Raw genomic sequence first — 22,922 nt, forward strand, 5'->3', positions numbered from 1 at the left:
CCGAGCTGCCGCGATTGCTGGGTGGTGGGGACCCGGACCGCTTCTGTGCCAACCGCGCTCCCAGCTCCCTCCAGGCGCAGCGGGGCCTCTGGTTTAGCTTCCCGCCGCGCCCCCAGCACCTTCGTGCTCTTGCTAGGTCAAGGGCTTCCTGTTCGGTGTGCAGAGCCTCGAGGGTGGGGCCTAAGGGCCTAATGCCTTATTCTCTGTCTCTCTTTTTCTTTTTAAAAAAAATTTTTTTTTGAGACAGGGTCTCACTATGTAGTTGAGACTGACCTGGAACTCACTGTGTAGCCCAGGCTGGTCTTGAACTCGCAGCGATCCTCCTGCCTCAGCCTCCCAAGTGCTGGGATTACAGGCGTGCGCCACCACGTCTCTCTCTGACTCTCTGTCTCTCCACTTGGAGGATGGAATCCAGGGCCTTTGTACTGAGCTATACCTCCACCTCTTTTTATTCTTCATTTTGAGATAGGATCTCACTAAGTTCCCCAGAACTTGGAATCCTCCTGCCTCAGCCTCCCACATAGCTGGGATCACAGGTGCATGCTACCACACCTGGCCCCTATTAGCGCTGGTAGTGTCTTCCAGGTTTAGCACTGTGCAGTGGAGTGGCAGGTGGTTAATGCAACCATAATTTTATTTAAACTGCATGCTAATAATTATTGGTTGATTCGGAGGCAGTTTTGTGTTAATATATTTTCAGTTTATCAGAAACTCCCATAGCTGATGTTGACTGCAAATGTCCTCTGTCTTGGCTAAGATGCCATTCTTCGAAAGCCCAAGTCCCACTCCCACGAAAGCTTCTCCTTAGGGACCCTCCTTAGGGGATGTCTTATTTTTAACTTGTCTTAAAACCCAAAGCAAGAAACGAGCGTCACAGTGAAGAACAGAAGTGCTTACTGCAGCCAGGGTCAGACCCGTCCTCACATAGACGGTCACGTCAGATGCCTCACCTCTCGCCACGGAGGAGGGGAGCCAGGACCGCGGCAGTGCCACGGCCGAGGTCGCAGGCGGTGGCTGGGAACCTGTGCCTCCTTGGTCCCCACCTGCCCTTGGCTCAGCGTCCTGAGGGGGCGGGGCTGGGGCTCACCTGATTGGTGTAGGGGATAAAGACGGACAGCACCATCTCTCCGGGCCGCAGGCTGGCCTCAGGGGCCCCCTCGAGGAAGGCACTATCCAGTGGGATCTGCCGCTCCCCTTCTGTGGGAGGAGAGACAGGATGAACTCAGGGAGCTGTTGGGGAGGCGGTGGGGCTGGGACCGTGGCTTTGTCCCCTGGACCCCCTGGCCCGGCCGCAGAAGCTGGCCAGTCCACAGACAGTGGTGGGCCGGGTCTCTGGGGCCAGCGCTCACTGTAGAAAAGGCTGAATGACCTTTCCAGAGTCCAGAGGTGGCCAGGGCCGAGTGGGTTCCTGCTCCACACCCACCCTTTGATTAGAGTCCCACCGAGTGCAGTGCAGCCGCACACGGTCCTTTCTGAAACAGCTTCTCATGTCCTCTTGAAATATGCAGTCTTAATCCAGCCACAGGCCCTCTCGCCCCTCCCGCCCTGGCCATTGGTAGCCATCAGTAGCCCTAGAAATAATATGCATTTGTTTTCATTTCCCCAAGTTTCCACCATTTCCCACCACAAAGCTTTCTTTGCGCACAGAGAGGCAGGGAGGAAGCGCCCCACAAACTCCATTTCAAGTGCAGAGTCCGGCAAGAAAAATCCCCATCTTCCTGGGACTCCGTGTGACAGCTGTTAGGAGCTTTTGGAGCGGAGAGAGAACCTCATTCATGTTTTCCTTCAACTTCTTCAGTACTAATTTGGGCTGCTCATAAACTGGCCAGTTTTAGGAAGAATACTCCAGGGCATCAAATCATCGGATCTTTAAGATCAGAACCTCTGGGGTGTGGACAGCTCCCTTCTGGCTCTGGGGGGATGGACTTGGCCTGGGTGCCTTAGCTGGCACTCACCCTTGGATACCAGGCGGATGGAGGCCTTCCCTGCTGCCAGGATGGGGTTCAGGTCAGAAATGGTAGCCCGGGTCGCCACATGTCCTCCTAGAGTCTGGATAAGAAGGAAGGGTGTTCAAAAACCTGCACTCAGTCATTGGACAAATAAGGAATTGTGTGTAAAGTTTTAATTCTCTTCTTGGCCTCACGGGAAGGTCTGGCAGAGTTTGGAGCAGCTCTACGGATTACGACAGCACACTGTGCAAGGTTCCCACCCTCGGCACGTTCATTTACAGAGACAGACAAAGAAGAAAGCAATGGGAATTTGGGATCTGGGGTGTCACGTTAGGGGGGAGAAGGTCTGGCCAGGGGGGTTCAGCTGTGTCCCAGACAGAATGGCTGCTGTGCTGCCATTCAGACCTGCAGTGAGGGCACCGCACCTGGCTTGACCCCAGCCCTTGCGGACCCATGGGGACCAGCTGTCATTGAGAGGAGCAGTGTCACCCCAGAGGGACAGGGAGGCAGACAGTGAAAATGCACAGCAGGCTTTGAGGGTCTGTGGAAGGGCCTGAGATGGCAGGAGAAAGGACTCCCCAACCCCAGGTCCCACCAGGCCCATCCTGTGTGGGACCGGAAGGTCGAGCGGGTTCCTCTGAAATCTTTGCCGAGGAGGAGCCCACCAAGCTCAGCGAGGGGATGCTGCAGATGCGGGAGCAACAGGAACCTTAGAAAGCGACTGGGCCCGGGTCTGGGAGCAGAGCCGCCAGGACTCTCGGGAGCACAGCACCACGAGCCTCAGTCCACACAGGCACGGACGCCGGCAAGCAGGACAGGGCAGCCCTTGCAGTTGGACCTCGTGTCCAGCTCTCTGGGGTCATGGAGCTCCTGGGGCCATCGCACTCTAGGGTTCCTCACTCTGGACACACAGCATTCACACTCATGCTCACACTTGCACTCACACTTGGGCTGCAGTTGTGCTCCACCCTGACCCAGACCCCGATGTGCACCTCGGGGCAGAGCTGTGCCCGCCCGGCCCAAGTCCCATCCGCCTCGAGGGAGCACGCACAGCCATGCTCCTGATCTGGGGCCCGGCCAGCGTCCGCAGGTGCTTCAGCAGCGCACGGCACGTCTCTGTCTTCTCCGGCGGTTGCTCAGAAACAACGGACTGCAAGGTGTCGCTCAGCTGGGCCAGGCTGTGTCCTGCGCCTATGGTCACCCCTGGAAGGGAGAGCGCGACAGGAGCCAGCGTGAGAGCCCCTGGAGCAGGCTGCAGGAGAGGACCTCCCACACGCAGCCCCACGGCCCGACAGCAAGCACTGCAGGCGTCCCCTGCCTTGTGCCTTGCTCCATCCTCTTGGTCAGCCTCACGGGTCCTGGGCTGGGTGCGAGTCAGACTCTGGTATCTGAGGCCCAGGGCTCCTCTGCTTTTCTACAGTAGGTCCACCAGATAAGGAGGCCCCAACCAGGATCCCAGATTTTTTTTGTACCGGGGATCGAACTCGGGTCCTTGCTCTTGCAGGGCAGGCGGTGGAACAGCTGAGCTAAATCCCAGCCCTCCAGATTATTTTTAAAGCTCTTTCAGCCTCATGGGAACTGACTGCGAGGGGTCCACTGCGGCCTGCCCTCCCTTGGCAGACGCCAGCACAGCCACTTGCTGAGCTCCAGGTGTGCTGGTGTGGGGTAGCACACCCCACGGGAGTGGAGCAGCACACGGCCCCAGCACACACATGTGCACACAGGGACGCACACTGCGGCCCCGGTACTGGGCCTCCCCAAGGGCCGCGCAGGGGCACAGGGCCTGCTGCTCTCAGCTGAGGGCCGCCGCTCCGGCAGAAGTCCCTCCCGCCCTCCCACCCCAGCCATTGGTACAGACCCCCGACGGGTGGAAGACAGGTGCTCCGCTGAGGGGCCGGGCTAGAGGACACGGGGTCTGCACTCAGGCACTTCCTGTCTGCTGGCTGGGGAGAGCCCTCCTGTGAGTATGGCCTCCCCCAGCGGGTCACACGTGGCCCTCGGGTGGTGGTGCTTCTGGCGGGACGCTCTGGTGCAACTGCCCAGGCGCGGCGCTGACCTGGCCGCCTGGTGGCTGTGCGGGGGGCCTGATATTTACACCCTTGGACCTGTGTCCCCAGTGGGACAGCGGCGATGCCAGCTCCAGCTCAGTCCTCCTGGGGTGGTGAGGACCATGACACGGGGCTGGGAGTCCCCATGAGACTGGGAGGAGTGTGGAGGTACGTGGTGCTGCTGCCAGTTTCCTCTTAGGTCTGTGGCCAGCGTTGGGTAGTGTGTGTGCGTGTCCCCAAGTGTGGGTGTGCATGTGGATGGGAGTGGGTGAGCCTGGGCAGCTTCATGGCCCTGGGAGTGACGGGGAGGAGCCCCTCCCCTCTGCCCCTTTCCACGCCAGCAGCCACGTGGTCCTGTGCCACCGGGCCACTGGGCCCTGAGCCGGCAGCCAGGAGAGGCGGTGCTCACCGTTGTCCTCGGAGTTCACCAGACAGAGCTCCGGAAGCCGGGCCGGGGAGATGAGCACCGGGTGGAATTCACCTTTAAATTTGATGTTGGGTCCTTAAAGTGAAAGGCATTTATGGCGTTAGACCCAGACTGCTACGGAGTCAGGCACCTCTGACTCACTGAGAGTGACGCCTCACTTGCTAAACAGAGCATCGAAGCGTCTCAGGAGCACGACCATCACTGCTCAGCACAAGGGGCAGTAAAACCGTAGGGCTCCGTGTCTGGGTCCCTCCCAGGGCAGGGAGCGCCTACCCACGGTCGTGTTCCCCATGACGAGTGGGGCATGTGGGAAACTGGCTCTCAGCTGCAGGAGGTCCGGCAAGGTCGCTGGGGCCAGCCAGGTGGTCCTCTCCCCCAGAAACGTCAGCCTCCTCCTGCTGGGGTCCTCGGCCATCCTCTGTGGGAAGCAAGTCAGCGAATCCCCTGAGGCTTGGGCATGGCTCCGCCTGGCTCCAGTTCAGGTTCGAGGGCTGCTGGGGCCTTGGCTGCCTGGTGCTCCGTCCTGCTGTGCGGTACAGGCAGGGCGTCTGCGGGCCCCTGGGCAGTGAGCAACACTCGCAGCCTGTGTCAGCCATGTGACCAAGGAGGGCACATGCGGCAGCGGGGGCCGTGTGCGGAGTGGCGGCACCAGCCTTGGGTCCTGGTCCTGCCCTGTGGGAACTCGGAGGAGGCCTGGCTTTGGGATCAGGTCTTTTGTAGGTAAAAACCCACTTTCAGGTAAAATTACCCTTAAAAGCAGCCTTGGAGTCCCTCAGCAGGTACAGAGTAAGTACACAGTTTACAACTCTATCCCTGTGTTCCATCTTATGTGTACATTTACACACATATGATGCTAGACTCACGCTTGGGGCCACGCTCTCTCTCAGGACCTCTGCCCATCCTCCAAGCTGGGATTGCAGAGGTCACTGATTGTCACTGCACTGCTCTACAGTTGTCCCAAGGCCACCTTGGTGCACACTGCAGTGTGACCCTGTGACCTTGGGATCCCCAGGGGTCCTCACCTGTGGGGGATCTGCCTGCATCACTGATCAGCTGTTAGAGCTGCAGACCCTTACACAGGGCGCTGCCCCCTGGGGGAGGCAGGGATACTCCCCTTTCAGGGTGCAGCTCAGGGAGGGTCTTACTATCAGCTCTGGTGGGAAGATGGGCTCCTGGGAGGGATCCAGCGGCTGGAACTCATCAGCGTTGTACAGCTTGGTGCACATCTGAACAGACAGAGCAGACAGCCACTTCAGAGACGCTGAGGCCTAGACCTGGGTGACATCCGACAGGGCTCCCTGCCAACACAGATCCTTGTCCTGGAACTCTTTCAGGCTTTTTGTGGCCTGAATCCAGCTGCGCTGCACTTTACTCACCCACAAGAACAGGAAACTTGTGCACCTGTGGATTTCAGGGTGTTTCCAGGACGCCCAGTGCTCACCTCCTCCTGTGCGTGTGTGGAGCCCCGCTCCTCCTCCTCCTGCTCCAGACAGCACCTTCCTGACCCCTTTGCTGGGCAGGCAGTGGGTTCCTGGGATTAGCGAGCTGAGGTCAGATTGGATTGGGATCCTGCAGCAGCTGTCTGAGCCCTGGCGGGTGAGGCCGCAGCCTCCCAGTGCCGTGTGACCAGAGGGTGAGGACTGGCACCGGAGCACAGCCACTGCGCCCGGGCTCCCTCCTGCGGGATCGTGTGGTCACTGGGGCATGGGCCCTCCAGTGCCTTTCAGACTTTCCCCACCACCAGAAACCAATTAGTGCCCAGGTTCCTTGGATGCTGCTGGCAGCATTCTGAATCCTCCAGTGACCCAGGCCCGGTGCTTGCCTGAGCTCCAGGGCCCTTCCTGGACCAGGGACTCTGGTCAGCCTTTGGCGGAGTTCACCTGAGACACACACGGGAGCTCCTCATGCTTTCCTGGGCAGCACTGCTGGGGGGTGGGGGGCAGGAGGCCGAGGCCCGGGCACAGTGCCTGTGTGAGTCCAAGTGTGGGCAAGGTGGGCTCAGCCTGACCCTGAAGGGCGCGGTGGGAGTGCTAGTGAGCTCTTCGAGAGGAGAGGGGAGGCGAGCGCGGTGCCCTCGGAGGAGCCAGCTGAAGGGGCCGGTGCAGGGCAGCATCGCGGGGGGAGCAGCATCGCGGGGGGAGCAGCACCCCCTCCACATTTCTGCGGACCTTGGCCCCGGGGAGCAGCCGCCCAGTGCCAGGCTGCGTGCTGAGACTGTGGGTTGGAAGCGGCGAGTGCAGCCCACCTCGCCCACTCCACAGGCAGCTGCAGGCCATGTCTGCTCTGCTTCTGTAGACGCAGTGTACTGTGTGTGTCTCAGAGCAGTGCCAAATTAAGGCTATCAGCAAGACAGATGATAAAGGTTTGCTTTGAAAAATACAAAAGAGGACAATTCACAGCTTTCAGTGGTTTGGAAGGGCTGAAGGGGATTATTAGAGAGATTATTGAATACAATAGATTGATTGTTTCCTGTAAAAGTTCACTATGTATGAAGTCAAGAGAATGAAGGTTCGTTTTTCAAACTTACCACACAGAAGGTTTTTCCACTTTCTACAATCGGTCGGTATCCAGTGCAGCGGCACAAATTACCTGGTTAATGCAGAAAAGAGTTTTAGGGAGTAACAGAAGCATTGCACCTCTGTGCTACGTTTTCCATAAAATAGTGGTTTTAATAATTTGATTTCTCTTTGTTCCCTAAGCCCAACCACATTCTTTTTTGTGCATTTTCTCTCCCTGGCGATGTTCTTTGAAAACAGGCCCTGTGATTGTGTTTTCTCCCTCCGTAGTTTCCCCTGATTCTCACCCTGTCCTAACTGCCCACCTCTCTCGCGGGCCCTCCCTGAGCTGCTGTCCAGGGACAGAGGGCAGAGCAGCTTGTGGGTGGTGTCCTCGGCCTCAGAGGTGGGGCTGGCAGGGAGCTGACTACAGAGGGCAGAGCTTCCCTGCGTCATTCCGAGCATTTGTAGGCAGCTGTCCCCTAACACCTGGTGTCCAGGCACCTGGGGAGTAGGTGTGTTCGTTCCAGAAAACTACACCTGTGCACATGCCTTTTTAGGGGTACAGAATGGTGGTATTTGTAGATTTAAATTTGGTAGCTCTTGGTTATAAAAGAACAAATTGCTTGCTAAGTTTGTTTGTGATAACTGCTTGTTGTTTACGGTCTCCTTGATCTCTTATTACAAACCAGGACATAAAGACATGGAGGATCTGAAGGTCTCTCTTCTTTGCAAAAATTAATTTTAGAGAGTAATGTTAATGAATGGATCTAGCAGACTAAACACTAAACAGCTAACTTGTGCTCTCTGCCCTTGGTGAGGGTCATGCGACCACGTCAGAAACGGCCCACGCAAGGACCCCGGGGAAGGAAAGGGGTTGCCCGGCCCTGACCAGCCAGCCCTTCCCGGGGGAACTTGGACAAAGCCAGTGGAGGAGGCCGGTGTGGGGTCCCCGGTCCCCTGGACCAGCTCACCGCCCAGCGCCTCCGTGACCTGGTCCGGAGTCGGGTCCGGGTGGTTGCGCAGCAGCGTGTACAGCGACATCACCATGCCGGGGCTGCAGAAGCCGCACTGCGTGCCGTGGCACTTGGCGATCCTCTCCTGGGGTCGAGACACAGGTGCCTGGGACTCGGCGGTTCCCCACCTCGAGTGCCAGCAAAGCAAAGCAGAGCAAGCTTCCTAGGGCTAACAGCAAGCAGACGTCCGGGAGAAATAGCTGGGCTCTCGCAGTCAGATTGTGCTGTTTTGCCCTCAGGACAGGCCTGGTGGCCAGGTGGCAGGAGTCACCAGGCACTGCCTCTGGGTGCTGCCCAGCAGGAGCCGCTCTCCGCACGCTCAGAGCTGGGTCCTCTGCAGCTCCTCTACTGGGAGACGCCAGTGACTCACGGGAGCTGCCTCATCTTCAAAATCAGGGTAGTACAGGCACCAGCGGGCCGGGAGTAAGTAACGAACGCATGCTGCTCCGCCAGAGTCCCCACACATCCTGCCTGCTGGTCTCCATCCTATCACAGTTTCTGACAGACCCAGTGGCAGAGCCTAGGAGAACCGAGGGGTGCTGCAAATGGGCTTGATTACACACACTCGGGTCAAGGCGACTCAGCAGGAATGGGAAACCACCCTTTCCCCTCGCTCCCCGAGGGGCCAGGCTCTGTGCTGCTGTCTGGCACTCTGCTGGCACGGGCTGGGTGGGTTTGATCCTGAAGCCCACAGGATGCAGCTCCCAGGATGAAAGCCAAGACCCTGTGGGTGGCTCTCAGGAAGGACAGGTGCTGCCCTGGACTGGGGCCAGCGTGGCCAGGCTGGGTCTGTGCTTCAGACTCAGCAGGTGGAGCTGGCTGTGATGTTCATGCCCAGCGCTCTGTGGAGCCCTGATTTAGATCCACCCTCGGACGTCTGCAGTACACATGCTTCTATCTGGTGGATACAATTCCCAAACTCAGGAACTGAAAGTTTGTGCAGTTTCACTCATTTATTTCTGTGGCTCTGGCGACCAAACCAGGGCTGGCAGCAGCAGGGCAAGGTGCCGCCCCGAGCTACACCCAGCTTAGTGTTCCTCAGAGCTGCCTTCAAAGACTTCAAAATCCCGCAGACCCAACTCTTGATTCTCACAGGCTTGGACAGGTCTGCTCCAGGGCACTTTTGAGAGAAAGATCTGTGCAGAGGACTGTGCTATTGATGATGCCCAAAGCAGGCTGTAGAGTGAACCCCACAATTGACTTGTTTGTAGAAGTGAGTCTGGCTGAAGCCTCCGAGCTGAGGTCAGAGTCACTCGCACCCAAATAATTCTGTTCCCACAGCTAAAACCTTCAGACGGGAAGGACAGTGTTCTAATCACAGCCTTGTATTTTGTCTATTTGGTTCCTAATTTGAGATTGCTTTGTCTCATCCCTTATGAGCCTGTTTACATTAATTTCCACAGAAACCACACAGTCACCCTTACCCCAACTGATTGTCAATAAAAGTCAGTGCCTGGGACTGGCCAGGCCATGTCGGCTGCACCGGCCTTGGACGTCCTGGCCCCCGCCTTCTCTCCTAGTTCTGTCTCTCAGTGTGCTCCTTTTCTCAGTCCCGCACTGGTCAGGGCGCTGGACCCTGACTGCAGAGGATTCTGGCAGATCTGCCGATAGAGCAGGAGGCACTGTCTAGTTTGGTTGAGAGTCAAGTGTGCACAAAGCCATCAGAAGGTGGTGGAAGACAAGCCTGTTAGCAAGTGTCGCCCACTCGGAGCCTTCCCGCGGGCAGGCGTGCAGGGCAGGGGCCGTCCGCACACAGTGGCACCTATGGAAGCGTCTGCTCCGCAGGGAGACAGCTCTGCGCCTTCTGCAGCCCCTGCCCTGTGGGCGCCTCGTTACTGCAGGGTTCACGGTGCACCGGGCAGGTTACCTGAGGTGGAGAGCACTGCAGAGTTTTCCTGCACGACCGGCTTCTCCCTCAGGGCTCAGTAGTCCTGAGTTCGGGGAGGAGCTAGTTCTCCTGTGAGCCTCCCATCTCCCTCTCTCTCCTTCTCTTGTCAGCCTGACCTTTCTCTGAGGACAGAGATGGGCCGGGAGGAGTTCATGGGGTTGTGAAGTGTTAAAGTCAGTGAGAGAACCTCGGGGAGTCTCTGAGATGGTCCTTCGCTGTGAGGCTCGGAGTAACTTACAAGCACAGGGGAGGATGTGGAAGCCAGTACTCCGGTACGCAGGCCATGGGGTGCTGCACATGCATGTAGCCCGGGCGTCTGCTCTCACCTGCACGGGGTGGACCCTGGTCCTGATGCTCCCCACGCCTTCCACGGTGGTGACGGCCGCCCCGTGCAGCGAGCACAAGGGCACCAGGCAGGCGGTGGCTGGGTAGTGGCTGTGAGGGAGCTGTGTCAAGGCTCAGACTGCACCCGAGGAGCAGGTGGGTGACTCAGGCGGGGGAGCAACCCAAGAGCTGTGAGTCCCCGCGGACAGGACATGCCCACTGCAGATCGGGAAATCCGATGCTCGCTAAGCCCGAGGGCTGCTGCGGGTTGGTACAGGACGACGGGCACTGGGAAGAAGCACGAAGCCTTCCAGCTCCTATTTCACTCCCCTCGCTCCAGGGAGGAAGCCTGCCGACCGATGATTAGTTGCTCCTGAGAAGCCTGTGGGGCGTTCAGCCCCACGATTCTCAACCCGGGTCCTGACCCGGGTGAGTTGGCCGGGCGCAGGGAGGGGCTGGGCCTAGCTGTGTGGGGGGCGCCGGTCGGGCCACACTCAGCTGGGTCTCTGCCTGTCTTCCCCAGGTCGTTCCCTTGAAGTCTTCCTGGGCTTGGCTCCCATCTCCCCAGTGACGCTGCCCCTGCCTGCTGCTGTCCTCGCCCTTACCCTGCGCCTCATCCCAGAAGGAAAGGCTGCGATGGCCTGGGCAGCGCCCACTCCCACAGGCCCTGCTTCCGCTCCCCCTGGTGCTGCTGCCCCACAGGGGTCCCGCCCGCAGCCAGGACCTTTCTAACTTGCATTTAGAAACAAGCCAAGGGTTCGCTGTGATCAAAACAAAGCACAGCGAAACTCTACTTCTCGCCCAGTGCCAGCCTAGTTTTCTTTCCTCCCTTTGTCCAAGTTTATCCAAAAGTTGCTTACAACCTTTGTCCCCGATGCTCCCTGCTGGTTTCTGCCCTCTTTGTGGTCCCAGTGTCCGCACCCTGAGCTTCCCACAGTCCTGCTGCCTTCAGGGTGGCCTGGGCTGGAAACCTGCCTTCATTGCTGACTCATTCTTTAAACCTATTTACTTCAGATTCCTCTTTCTTAAGTATCACTGGCAAAGTGATAATATGCAAGCTACTTCCAACCGTGCCTGGTGTGCAGTAAATATTGATGACTGCTGGTCGCTTTTCTTAGCCTTGTCACTGTTCATGGTCACAGCCTCTGATAAGTTACAGCTCCAGGTGCCCTGCTCCCTAAGTGACACTGTCTACCTGGGAGCCTCTGGACTTTGAGGTCGCCCAGCCGAACCGCCCCTAGCGCTGCGTATCCTGAACATACTGCAGCCTTCCTTCCTCTGCTCCTCGCCTGAGATCCCTGGAGGAGACCTGTGTCGCTGTCACCTACACAAGTCCTCGGGCACACTGGGGGCCTCTTCGCCTTCGCCCCCCGGTGAGGCTGGCACAGATGCACAGCCTGTTGGCAGAGGACTCTTCGTGTGTGGAGACCCCACCCTCCCAGGACGCTCCCTCCTATCCTGAGCCGCTCTCTCCTGACAGCCACCCCAAAGCCTCCACTCCAAAGCAGATCAAGCCCAGCCAGGCACGGGGTGGGCATCTGCCGCGGGGAGAACACCCCGGGGCCCGGCAGTGTGTGTCAGCTGTCAGGGAGAGGAGGGGCAGAGCGCCCACCCGGTGGTGCCGAGGGGCCACACAAAGGATACCGGATCTCCTTGCTCCAGGCGTTGTATCTGGACACCATGACGGTGCAGGCGCCGCAGCCACCTTCTCCGCAGGCGAATTTGGTGCCCGTGAGGCGTACTGCAGGGAAGAGTCAAGGGAAGGGGCCCAGACCACCAGAGCAGGCCCGCGATTCCTGACCCGGTACCAGGCTGGCACTGTTTCCTGCTTAGAGAGATTGTTTGGCCTTTTGCTTATAGAGGAGGGCATGAGTGAAGTAAGTCAGACACACAGGCTTCTCTTGTATGAGAAAGCCAGAGTATAAGTAAAGTAAAGAGCAAAAGATAGACGATGGGAAACAGGGTGACAGAACCTTTGCAAATGGGGAGGAGACAAAGGGATGTGAGGAGGGAGGAGCGGGAAAGAGAAGTGAGCAGCACGAAGCTGTGCTATGTCTGTGCACCGGGTCCCCCGAGGAATGTGACTATTACGTCCTGCAAACATGGACTGATAAAAATAAAAACTGAGCTCGCCAAGGAAAGATGAGAACTCCTCAGAGTCACCTTGCCTATCTGAAAACCTGAGGTCCAGATGCATTTCTGGTGGTAAAAGTTTTCAGATTTTAGAGGTGCAAGGTAGCACCTTGAAGTCAACCCATTTACCTCCACAGAGCAGCCTGGAGCTTCGGGGCCAGGTGAGCACCCGAGTTAGCAGCCCCGCAGCCCTCTCCAGAGCTGGGGCTTGTTGTGGCCAAGGGAGCTGAACCTGAGGGGATCCCAACATGGAGGCAGGGAAGGGGCTTGTGGACGACTTGGGAAAGTTCCCAGAAGGCTGAGCTTTCAATGGTGCAGCAGCACAAAGCCCTCGCCTTTCACGGGTTTAATAAATGCTAATTGATACCTATGCCTCCTGAGCCAGCAAAGTCTGCCATCACCCAGTCTTTCTTCAGTAAGACACTAGCATATTTTCACAAAGGGAGAACAAATATGCAAATCCCCTGCCTCAGGTTCTGCTAGATCTGCATCCAAGTTCGACTGAAATTTGCTCGGGACATTTTCTGGGTGAAGCTTAAAGAGGATTTCGTGAGTGGAGCTAATTACTTCATGGGTGGAGGCTGAGGCAGAGGCTAATTCTTACCTTGGAGATCAATGTCCAGGAGGTGAAGCGGGGTTAGGATGCCCTGGTTGCTGCAGTGAGGAGCTGAGTTCTCCACAGAGCCCAGAAGGGCTGCATGCCCACCACACACCAAGACCCTGACTGCCCCGGGGAGGAGGCCAGGCCCGAGTCCCGTGGGGCCCTCTGGGTGTCCATCAATTTGGGTGTGAAGGACAGCAAAGCTTGAGGCCCCACCCTTGGCATCCCGTCACTCCAAACAAAGAAGCCAAGTGGACAGGGTCTCTGATCACTCTGTCAGCTCTGAGGACAGTTCTGGGACATGCATTTTAGGGTACGCTGGTGAGAGGGAAGACCTGGTCCTGTCCTCTGCTCACAGCTCAGCCCGCCTTCTGGCCCAGCAGCTCCTTCCTGTCATGTTAGCTCATTTTAAGGCTCATTTTTAGGCAGCATTGTCACATAAAAAATAGGATCCTCAGTTAAATTTGAATTTCAGATAAACAATGGATACTATTTGAGTATAAATATAACCTATGCATTCAAATTCGAATTTAACTGGGTGGACTGCTCTTTTTATATGTGAAATATAGTAACTCTTACTCTGGCAAAACAATCAGGACACCATAAGCTTATTTTTTGGTGCCTTACATAAATGAGCTTCCTCAGGGTCCTAAGGAATATCCAGAAGTTTCCCTGAGACTATGGGGCAGTGTGACATCAGACCAGGCCTGGTCTGCTGCTGGTTTCTCCTTCATTTCCTGTCACATCCTCCCATTCCAACCTTTAACTCCTCATGTCAGTCAGGGCAAACTTCTTTCAGTTCCTCAGAAGCACTGCATTCTTCTGCCTCTGGGCCAGCGCTGCTGAATGACCCCGAGCCTCAGTTTGCTCTGAGGACTACTCAATCCTGGCTTTCTCAGCCTATCGTGAGTGTCCCTCCCTGGCCCTAACATGGCGTACCTGTATGCCTTCAAGATGGCGCCCTCTCTGGCTCCAACATGGCGCCCTCGCATCAAACTTCCTCCTCACTAGGCTAAGGGCAGAGGCTGGATGTGTCTAGCCTATTCTGAACACCTGGGCCCAGCAGGATTTGTTAGGTGACTAACATAAGAATGTAAGAACTACAGGTGACAGCAGGGCTGTGGTGCAAGTTAGGCAAGGGACAAGCTATTGGGTGTGTCTGAGACATCCCTAGCTTTATCCTAGAGCCAGGATCTGAAGGAGATTACACAACTCTAGGAAGCCGTGTCCAGCCCCAAGTAGCCGCAAGCCATTCACTCTGTGACTTGTTATCTGGGCTGCAATAAGATTGCTTAAACTGGCAGATGCTGAAGGAAAAGTGTCAGGACCGTTGCCAGACAGGTCTGGGCAGGGTAGTCGCCCTGCATAGGAGCAGCACCCAGTGGGATCCCTGACTTTGGGCAGGTTAGGGAAACGGGGACATCTCAGACACATTCTGCCCCTGTGTGGCTGTGCCCCAATCTGGGATGACAGAGGCAAGTCAGCAGGAAACTGGGGTTTTCAGGAGCCTGAAGCCGAGATCACATGGAAGATACAGTTTAAGGGGAAGTGTAGAACTATTTTGCCCAAATCTCCACAGCCACACAGGACCTTGGGAACAGCACAGACCATCTTGTGGCTGCATCACCCAGCGTCCCTAACCGACGGCACCCACAGCCTACAGGCTGCTGCGGAGCCAGGAGCCCTGTGTCAGTGCAGAACTGCACCCCAGAGCATATCCTGCTGCGCCTGTCCTGAGTGTGAGTGTGACGCAGCTCATCTGGGGACTGGTGTGGCCACTGACACAGCTCCTCCTCTGCACTGAGTGTCTACAGAAGGGCTTAGAGAGGCGGGCGTCCAGGCCAGAGCTGAGCTGGGAGCACAGTGGCTACACTTCAGAACTGGGGATCTGTGAATGACACTGTTCATTCTGATAAGAATTGTGCAAGGGCATGGGCTGAATCGGTGAAATGTCTCGTGGGACGCTAGGGTTGTAGATGCGCGCCCCTGAACACCTGGCTGGACGCAGCGGGCAGGAGGCGTTCCATCCACATGCCTGAAGGTGGACTCGTCATCGGGGTGGGCACTGGGTTCAAAGTCGTAAAAGTTTCTCTGAAGTGAGTGCCCTCAGGGGTGCTGGATGGGTCTTTTGGTTTTGTGCAGGGGACCATAATATCGATTATGCCCAAAGCAGGCTGTGAAGAGTGAGCCCCACTCCTGGCTGTTTATAGACGTGAATCTGGCTCAAGCCTACGTGCTGAGGTCAGATTAACACACCCCAATTCCATTCCCACAGCTAAAACCTTCAGACTGGAAGGACAAAATTCTGATCACAGCCATATATTTTGTCCACTCTGTTCCTAACTGGAGATTGCTTTGCGTGTCCTTTGTGAGCCTTGTTTACATTAATTTCCATAGAAACTGCATGTAGCTGGTCTTTACCCCAACTGATTGCCAACAAAAGTCAGCGCCTGGGACTGGCCAGGGCCTTTCTCCGCCACACCGGCCTTGGTCGTCCTGGCCCCACTTTCCCTTCTAGTTCCGTCTCTTAGTGTGGTTTTTCTCTCACGCCTGCGTTGTATACTGGGCAGGTGGGGACCGGACCCCGACTGCAGGGGTTTCTGGCAATTTTGTTCAGCTAGAAAATAGAACAAACCGCATGGAGGAACAGATGTGGTCCCTGACTCCAGCTGGGCCCTGCAGATGGACACGAAGTCACTGATCTAGCGCACAGGTGCCGCTTGTTCACACTGCACATTCACACTTCGGTAAGGAAAAGGATACGGACTCTCCGCAAGTAGAACAGCAGGGTGACCTCGGGGTCGGGCTTCTGCTCCACCACCTGCAGGAGAGGGGAGGAGCTCGGATGAGGCCGCTGCTAGATGGGCTGGCTTTCCGAGAGCACAGAACACACACAACTCCCAAACACCTGCAGCCAGAACGGCAGAGAAAGGGTGGCACTGCACCTCGACCCCCATCTCTGTGGGGTTATCTGCCCTGACTCACCTGGAAATCGGCTGGGATGGCTCGTGTCACAGAATTGTGCAACGCTGGCCAGAGAAGGTTTCCGAGTCAGGGCTTTGCAGCCCCTCTGCTGATAGCTCACTCTGCCCCCACAATCGGAGGCCCAGGCAGGGAAGGCAGGCGTCTGGCAGCTCTGCCCCGCACACCTGTGCTCAGGTGTCGCTGCCTTCCCGGCCCTGCAGGGCGCGGCCAGGTTCCCCAAGGGATAGCTGGGCGAGACGAGGGGCACATCGGAAAGACGCCCGCCCAAGCGCAGGGACACCGGTCTCCTGCAGGAGGGCTGAACCCCTGCCTAGGAAAGTGGCAGCCAGCCCCACCCCCAGCCTTCCCCTGCTGCTTCCTCTTCCACATCTCCTCCCCTGCAGTAGATTTATGAAGCTGAGTAGAGCACCTTGTGCCCTAACTCTCCGTGAGCATGGACTGAGGGTGGGGACCCCGCAGAGGCAAACAGCATGGGGACACTGCTGATGCTGCATCGTGCAGCTGTGGAAACCATTTCCAGTGGGAGCAAGAGGAAGGGCAGGGTGACCGGCAGGGAGAGCCGCTGTGCCTGCTTCTGTGTTGCCGTATTCCGGGAGTGTGGCCTGATGATCACAGACTGGGTTCCCTGGCACAACTATCCAGGCCAAAAGTGAACACCCCAAGCACCCAGCAGCCCTGCCAGGGCCACCTGGCCTGTGCTGTCCCCTCAAGTACGACTCTGCCTCAGGTGCCCAGAGCACACAGCAAGGCAGTGAGGCCAGCACAGAGGGGATGGCTCTAGCTGCAAGTTGGACCGGGTGAGCACGTGGGGTTTCCAGCCACTTAATTACTTCGGGAAGCGTGTGAGGGGACAGTGTCTCTGTCTGTCAGAGAGAGGAAGAGAACGTACTAGGGGCAGAGAGGTGGTTTTACAGCCTCAGATGGACTAGACTCTCGAGCGCTGGCGTGGCGGGACAGGCACTCCTGTCTCAGCATGGACACACCTGTTGTGCCATGAATCAGGGAACTGTGGCTCTTGTGGGCTCTGGAAAGTCTCCAGCAGGACCCACGGACTCGCCTTGCTTCCTGGGAACTGGAAGCTCCCCGTGCCCATCCCTGGACCCCGGGGGCAACACAGAGCATACTGCAGCCCAGAGCATGTGAGCCCGGTGTTCGGGGAGTAGCGCAGACCCCAAAACCAGGACAGTCACCAAAGAGATGAAGGAGACTCAGCCCCACAGCATCATGAGCATCCAAATGTGTTCACATTTGGTTCAAATTTGTAGTTCACAAATTTGTGCCAAACAATTGTATTCCTAGAAAGCCACATGGGCAGTAGGTGGGAAAGATAGATTCAAGACTGACAAGAGTGGGTGCATGTTGGGAGAGAATGCAGGAAATACAGAGAAAAACTGCAGTCCTGTGAGGTGGAAGGCAATGCCAGGGTGTGGCTCCACTGGGAGCACTGCCAGGGGACCTGCGCCCAAGTCTAGGGAGGGGTGGCTGGCCACGTCACAGCCACGGAGCATTCGGTCCCAGGCTGGGATGGCTCTCCGCACAAGTCTGGCCTCACATTCCCTCAGCCCTGGGTTCACCCCAGCCCTGCAGGAAGAAAATGAAAGAGCAAACCCTAAATAAACCAACACCCCAGACTCAAGGTCCCTGCAGAGTCATGACTCTCGCTTTTGCCACCTGTAGCATCCAGGTCCTTCTCCTCCCTCTTACTTGGTGTTTGGGGGTCCGCTTTGCTATTCCTGCTGTTTGAGGGCAGGCAGAGCGGCCCAGGCTCTGGGCCCCCAGCGAAGCTGTCCTCTCCTTCAGAGAAGATGGCATCAGGTGGCTGAGGCGGAGGGGTGAAAGCTTGCAGCAAGTCACTACCTCATGTCACTTTCTGCTTTATTATTTTGCTGGGTTTTGCTAATTGCCCTGAACAGTCAGCCCTGCTGTCCACCTGCTCACAGCAGCAGAGCTGGGCTGGCCAGTCGCTCTCCGCCGCTGGGACAGCCACCGCTATGCGCTGCGGGCAGTGATGTGGTAAGGCCAAGCAAAGCCGTTGGAATAAGAGAATTCCCGCTTACTGGCTCCAAAGAAAAACAAGAATTAGGTAGAGGCCTCATGTTTTGATAACATGGCACTAAAACTTGGACTAAACAGACTCACGCTCAAGTTCTACTCGTGGGAGACTTGAGAGAGGGAGGGAGCGGGACAGAGGCTGAAGGAACAAAAAATGGCATCATGGTGGGGAAAGGTTGCTTTTATGGAATTCGTATTAATGAATATGTGAATATTCCTGTGAATCACATCATCAGCTTACCTTTCTCCCATTCACAAAGAAAACCAACTGGTCGGAGTCGGGCTGGGAAGTCATCTCGCCAGATTCCCCACGGCAGCGACTGTCTCAGTGGATCTGGCAGCACTGCACCTCGGGGAAGCCCAAGCTGCCAGGACCGCTCATACGGCAGGATTTATAGTCACCTGGCGCCCCACGCATGGCACGGAGCCCAGCTCCGCCCCTCGGCCCAGCTCCTGGCACCGCCCCGGGCAGGCCTGCGCCCTTCTGTCCCTGACGGAGCTCCTTCCTGTGCCCCTTGAGGTCTGAGCAGGAGGAAATGCAGCCATCATAATGGAGAAATCGGCGAGCGCTGTGCTGCCACCACCCTTGGCCAGATTCTTGCTGAGTACCTAGCGCTCAGGGGCGGAGGATGTCTCACCTGGTGGCTCAGGAATGACCTTGAAACGGCTCCAGAGCTTGGCCGGCAGCTGCAGGGACCATTCGTCCTGATCTCTGCACTCGCTTGTTAATTTTCAAATAGGGGCAAATGTAGTGAAATTGTGCTATCCCACCGACCCACACACAGGCTCACATGGGCTGGGCCTGCTCCCAGGACTCTGTCCGTCCTCCCACAGAAGGGGAAACTGAGGCACAGAGATGTCTGTGCCACTCGTCCAATATGGTTCCTGGTGTTTGGGGCAAAGCACCCAGCTCTGGGGCCCCTAGACTGAGTCCTGCCCCCACCCTGAGGTGCCCACTGTGGAGTGGGTGGAGGGGAGGCAGGGGGAGGGTTTGGTTGGGAGCAGGGGCTGGTGCCACATGAGCCTGGGGTGAGCGGGGCAGGACCGGAGCATGTACTGTGCAGTAGTCTTGGAAGGCTGGGTCCCAGGGCTGGCCAGGCCGTTGCTGGAGAGGTGAGGGATGCCGGTGCCCAGGGCGATCGGGTCTGTCCTTCTCAGAGTCCAAGGTGGCAGCAGGCATGGCGGTTCTGAACAGAGACGCCACCTGTCGTTCCGCCTCTGCCTCCCACAGAGAGCTGCCACCAGCTAGGGAGAGGACTGCGCTCTGGGTTAATGCAGCTCTGGTGCTTGTGGGGCAGATGATGGCTCGGAGGGGCTCTGCAGACTGGGTACGGGGGGTGGAGGGAAGAGCGAGAGGGAGAGACGCACACCAAACTCTAGGACTAGCAGTTGGGCTCAGGCGCTGCAGATGCTGAAAAGCGCATGTGCACTGCAGGCTGCAGGCCCACCGTCTGTCTGAGTCACGAGCGGGCCCAGGCCTGCCCAGGGTCACCTCAGGGGTTCCAGGCCAATCTCCACCCAGCCCGAATTGCCCGTGCCCGCGGTTCCTGTCCTGCTAGTTCCCAGCCTGCCCTTCTGAGTGCTGAGCTGGGCTGTGAAGGATGAAGAGGACTTCACAAGGAAATCAAAGAAAGGACATTTTTTGTAGAGGGAGCTGAGGCAGGTTAGAAGAAACAAGGATAGAAATAGGATAGAGGACAGGAGATAAGCACATCGTGACTCTGAGAAAGTGATTTTGAAGAAGCTGTAGATTTAAAAGCACCTAACCCCTCTAGACTGGTCAGAGTTACTCAGGGTTCCAAAGCTCTTTACTACCTGTCCCTGTTGTTCTTCTAGGCTCCTGGGTCCTAAACTGCTGAGTTCTAAAAACATAAAATAAATCCACAAAATTGCCTTGTAATTTTCTTCCAAAAATATGAATCCCCAAATCCCAAAGATTTCCGCTCCTAAACAGCCCTATTAACTGGGTTCCCTGTCCCTAAAGGCCAAGCACCTGCACATGATAGGCACGGTAGAGGGGGTGAGAAAGTCCGTCCTGGCTGCAGAATTGATAAATGACCTGAGTGACATCACAGGCCCTCGAACCCCAACCCTAAGCCAGCGGCGCTGCGTATCACCCTGAATCTGTGAGAGGATAGACGGGGCAAGGGCACCGAGGACCTCAGGGCGGAATGTGGCCCCCACACCGGCCCTAGGGTGGCTCTGGGCCCAGCCCTGACCTTGCCGGTCCTCTGGGCCTTGGCCCTGGCTCCCCAAGGTCCTCTCTGGTGGGGTCCTTGGTGTCCTTTCAATCTTAGCAGCTCCTTTGTGGTCAGACCTGGAGGCTCCTGGGGCTGAGGCTGGGCTTTGCTGGGCAGCCCGAGAATGCCCGTTCTGTGTGGCCATGCATGCGCCCCTGTCCCTGCCTGCAGCTCCTGAGCCGCATCCCGTGGCTCCCCAGAGATCCTGGGGCCTCTGCGGGCTCCAGGGAGTGGAGGAGCTGGCGGGGTGGGCAGGGGTGTGGCACCGGGTACCTTCTGCTGCCGCCGGTGTGTGACACTGCACGCTCCTGCCCCGTGCAGCTGCCTGCTCTCTCCGGCGCTGGATTTCACAGATCAGGGTGGGGTTGCCCCAAAGGAAGAGGGAGGGGAGTGAAGGGATCCGAGAAGCATTTACTGAATTCAGTGGACTTAGCGGTGCCATGGACATGATCATGGCCGAAAGGTTGCGTATAAAAGCTGGACAGACAGGTTTGTTACCACGCCGCTTGGTGTTTGCATACTTATGGTAGAGCACTGCAGGCCAGGTGACTTTTGCATTTGTCAAATACCGAAAATACTGAGGGTTTACGCTTTCTGAACCGAATTCACAGGCTCATGGATGGTAGCTATTTGGCTGTTTTCAAACTAATACAGGTTAATTTTGAGTCATCAAATACAAGCAATCTTCATTTTGAAAAGACTTAGGGGAAAATTATAGTGAACAGAATGAGGCTGAAAGTTACGTGGATGTCATGGGGGCAAACATTTCCGCACTTGCATGAAATTTCAGTTCCTCACATTGTGCTGAGACTGGAGTCAGGAGGTGACAGCCTGGTCCTGTGAGAACTGACTGAGCTAAAGTGATTCCATGCTGGCTTGCTAATGACCCCAGAGACTGTTGCTTCCCCCTCTCCTTATCAAGCATTGGGGGAAAGCTGCTCAAACTGCAAACAAACTTTCCTGTGCTAATTGCTGGCTTGGTTAACAGCCTGTCCAGGGACAATGGCATGACAAAAGGTGACCGTAAAACACTTTCCCCATAAGATAGACAGTGTGTTTGGAATCTTATCCCCTTGTAGCTGTGTGAAAGCCCTTACCTATGTTTGAACTTCTTTGTTTGAAAAACCCTATAAAACCTATACACAATCCTGTAACGGGGGCTTCAATTCTCTTAGAGAGTGGAGTCCACACGTGTGTAATAAACCTCCTTGGGTTTTTATCTGTGTCCTGGTGTTTGGTGTTCTCTCACTGGCTTGGTGTAACAGTCCAGCCTCTCGCCGAGGGATCCGGGGTCTCAGGGACCGGAGCCAAGGGCTGGGTGACCGCCATCCAACCTGTGCTGAAGCAGGCAGGCCTGGCTTTGAGCCCCAGGACTCACTCCCAGCCTGCACACCCGGTGCAGGGCTGAGGGCAGTGAGAACAGCTTGAAGATACTTCCAGGCACAGCGTCCTAAATAACGAACTTCACACACTGCAGGCAAAGAGCCACGAAATTCTTCCTGTTTCTTATGTTTCCTTAGAACAGGAACATGATGGTCTAAGCTTTAATGTCATAAAAGCAGCACAGAAGAATTGCACACAAATTGAAAAAACACTGTTAGTTATATTGAATTAAATATCATACTTTTGTTCACATTCTGGAAACATCTTTGCTTGTATGTATAATGGGGATTACAGGATAATTTGTAAATATGATAGATGAAAATTTAAGAATTGCCCTTGATTTTCTAAATATTTTAGATAAATTTATCGGAAAATAAAGTTTGTTTTTGATCCCCAAGTGTCAGACAGCCAGAATGGACAAGGCTCACAGTACCGAGTCTATTTGGAGGATCTAAAAGAAAAACCTTGAAGACAGATTAAAGAATACAGTTTAAAAATAGAAAAAGATGCGCTGGGAATTTAGCCCAGTGGTGCCGCTGCCTGCCTCATAAGCACAAGGTCCCGAGCTTGATCCCTGATTAAAAAAAAAAAAGATTTAAAACTATTCACACAGCAGCAAAATAGTTTCTTTCTAAAAAGGCATTTAATCTCTTCAGCCTTCAAAAATTATTTGACTTGCATAAGCTTGTTTTCTATCTTTCAAAGAAGAGATTCTTTTGTTTTTGATAAATAGAAAATAATTCCTAATTTGTTAATAAACTGGAACAGAGTCTGAGGTACTCAAGGTCTACTTCACCTGGAAAGAAACAAAAAAGGTGGTTTTATGAAACAGCAGCAAACATGGGTCATGAACAACATCAAATCATGCAGGTTTGAAAAGGTTTTTCTACATCTAATTGTCTATTTTAAATCTTCTGACATTAGTGGTATTTTCTGTGAGGTCCAGTCAGCAGGAGTACATTGCAGCCAGTATAGAAACAGATATTCTCGATTTAGGTGGGAAGTAAACTCGGATTAAAACTGAAACAAAGCCCTGTGTTGTGGTGTAAGCCTGTAATCCCAGCACGCAGGAAGATCAATGTAAATTGGAGGCCAGCCTGGGATGCATACCAAGTTCAAGGGCAGCCTGAATTGCATAGCAAGACAGTGTCTCAAAAAATAAAACAAGACTGTCAAGGACTTAGCTCAGTGGCACCGCGCCTGCCTCACAAGCCCAAGGTCCTGAGTTCAATCCCTGGTACCAAAAACAAAACAAAACAAAACAAAACAACTTAAATAAAGACATTGGCAAGGGCAGACAGTATTCAGGTGCATCATGATCCGAAAACTGGTACAGCTGATTTAAAATGTTTCGTAAAGAAGGGATAGTTTTCGTAAACTC

General features: G+C 55.7%; 1 protein-coding gene and 1 long non-coding RNA gene across 2 annotated transcripts in view; both read right to left on the minus strand.

Annotated features, from left to right (window-relative positions):
- LOC104857595 (aldehyde oxidase 4) overlaps positions 1-18,246 on the minus strand; it is a 49,915-nt gene extending 31,669 nt beyond the window's left edge. The window contains exons 1-13 of the mRNA XM_010617595.2: positions 18,160-18,246; positions 15,645-15,702; positions 11,792-11,888; positions 10,150-10,258; positions 7,894-8,020; positions 6,952-7,013; positions 5,866-5,955; positions 5,570-5,650; positions 4,698-4,842; positions 4,407-4,499; positions 3,001-3,152; positions 1,956-2,049; positions 1,073-1,197 (exon numbers count right to left, since the gene is read on the minus strand). Coding sequence (XP_010615897.1) covers positions 1,073-1,197; positions 1,956-2,049; positions 3,001-3,152; positions 4,407-4,499; positions 4,698-4,842; positions 5,570-5,650; positions 5,866-5,955; positions 6,952-7,013; positions 7,894-8,020; positions 10,150-10,258; positions 11,792-11,888; positions 15,645-15,702; positions 18,160-18,213 — 1,287 coding nt within the window. The 5' untranslated portion in view covers positions 18,214-18,246. The remainder of the gene's footprint in view (positions 1-1,072; positions 1,198-1,955; positions 2,050-3,000; positions 3,153-4,406; positions 4,500-4,697; positions 4,843-5,569; positions 5,651-5,865; positions 5,956-6,951; positions 7,014-7,893; positions 8,021-10,149; positions 10,259-11,791; positions 11,889-15,644; positions 15,703-18,159) is intronic.
- A 707-nt stretch (positions 18,247-18,953) lies between these two features.
- On the minus strand, positions 18,954-19,947 carry LOC104857582. Its single transcript, XR_778887.1, has 3 exons — positions 19,912-19,947; positions 19,734-19,780; positions 18,954-19,105 (listed from the first exon to the last, which is right to left on the minus strand). It is a non-coding gene; the product is annotated as an uncharacterized LOC104857582 (long non-coding RNA).
- Positions 19,948-22,922: the final 2,975 nt, after the last annotated feature.

Source organism: Fukomys damarensis, unplaced genomic scaffold (genome assembly GCF_012274545.1).
Source record: "Fukomys damarensis isolate Sample0158 unplaced genomic scaffold, DMR_v1.0_HiC HiC_scaffold_26, whole genome shotgun sequence".
NCBI lineage: Eukaryota > Metazoa > Chordata > Mammalia > Rodentia > Bathyergidae > Fukomys > Fukomys damarensis.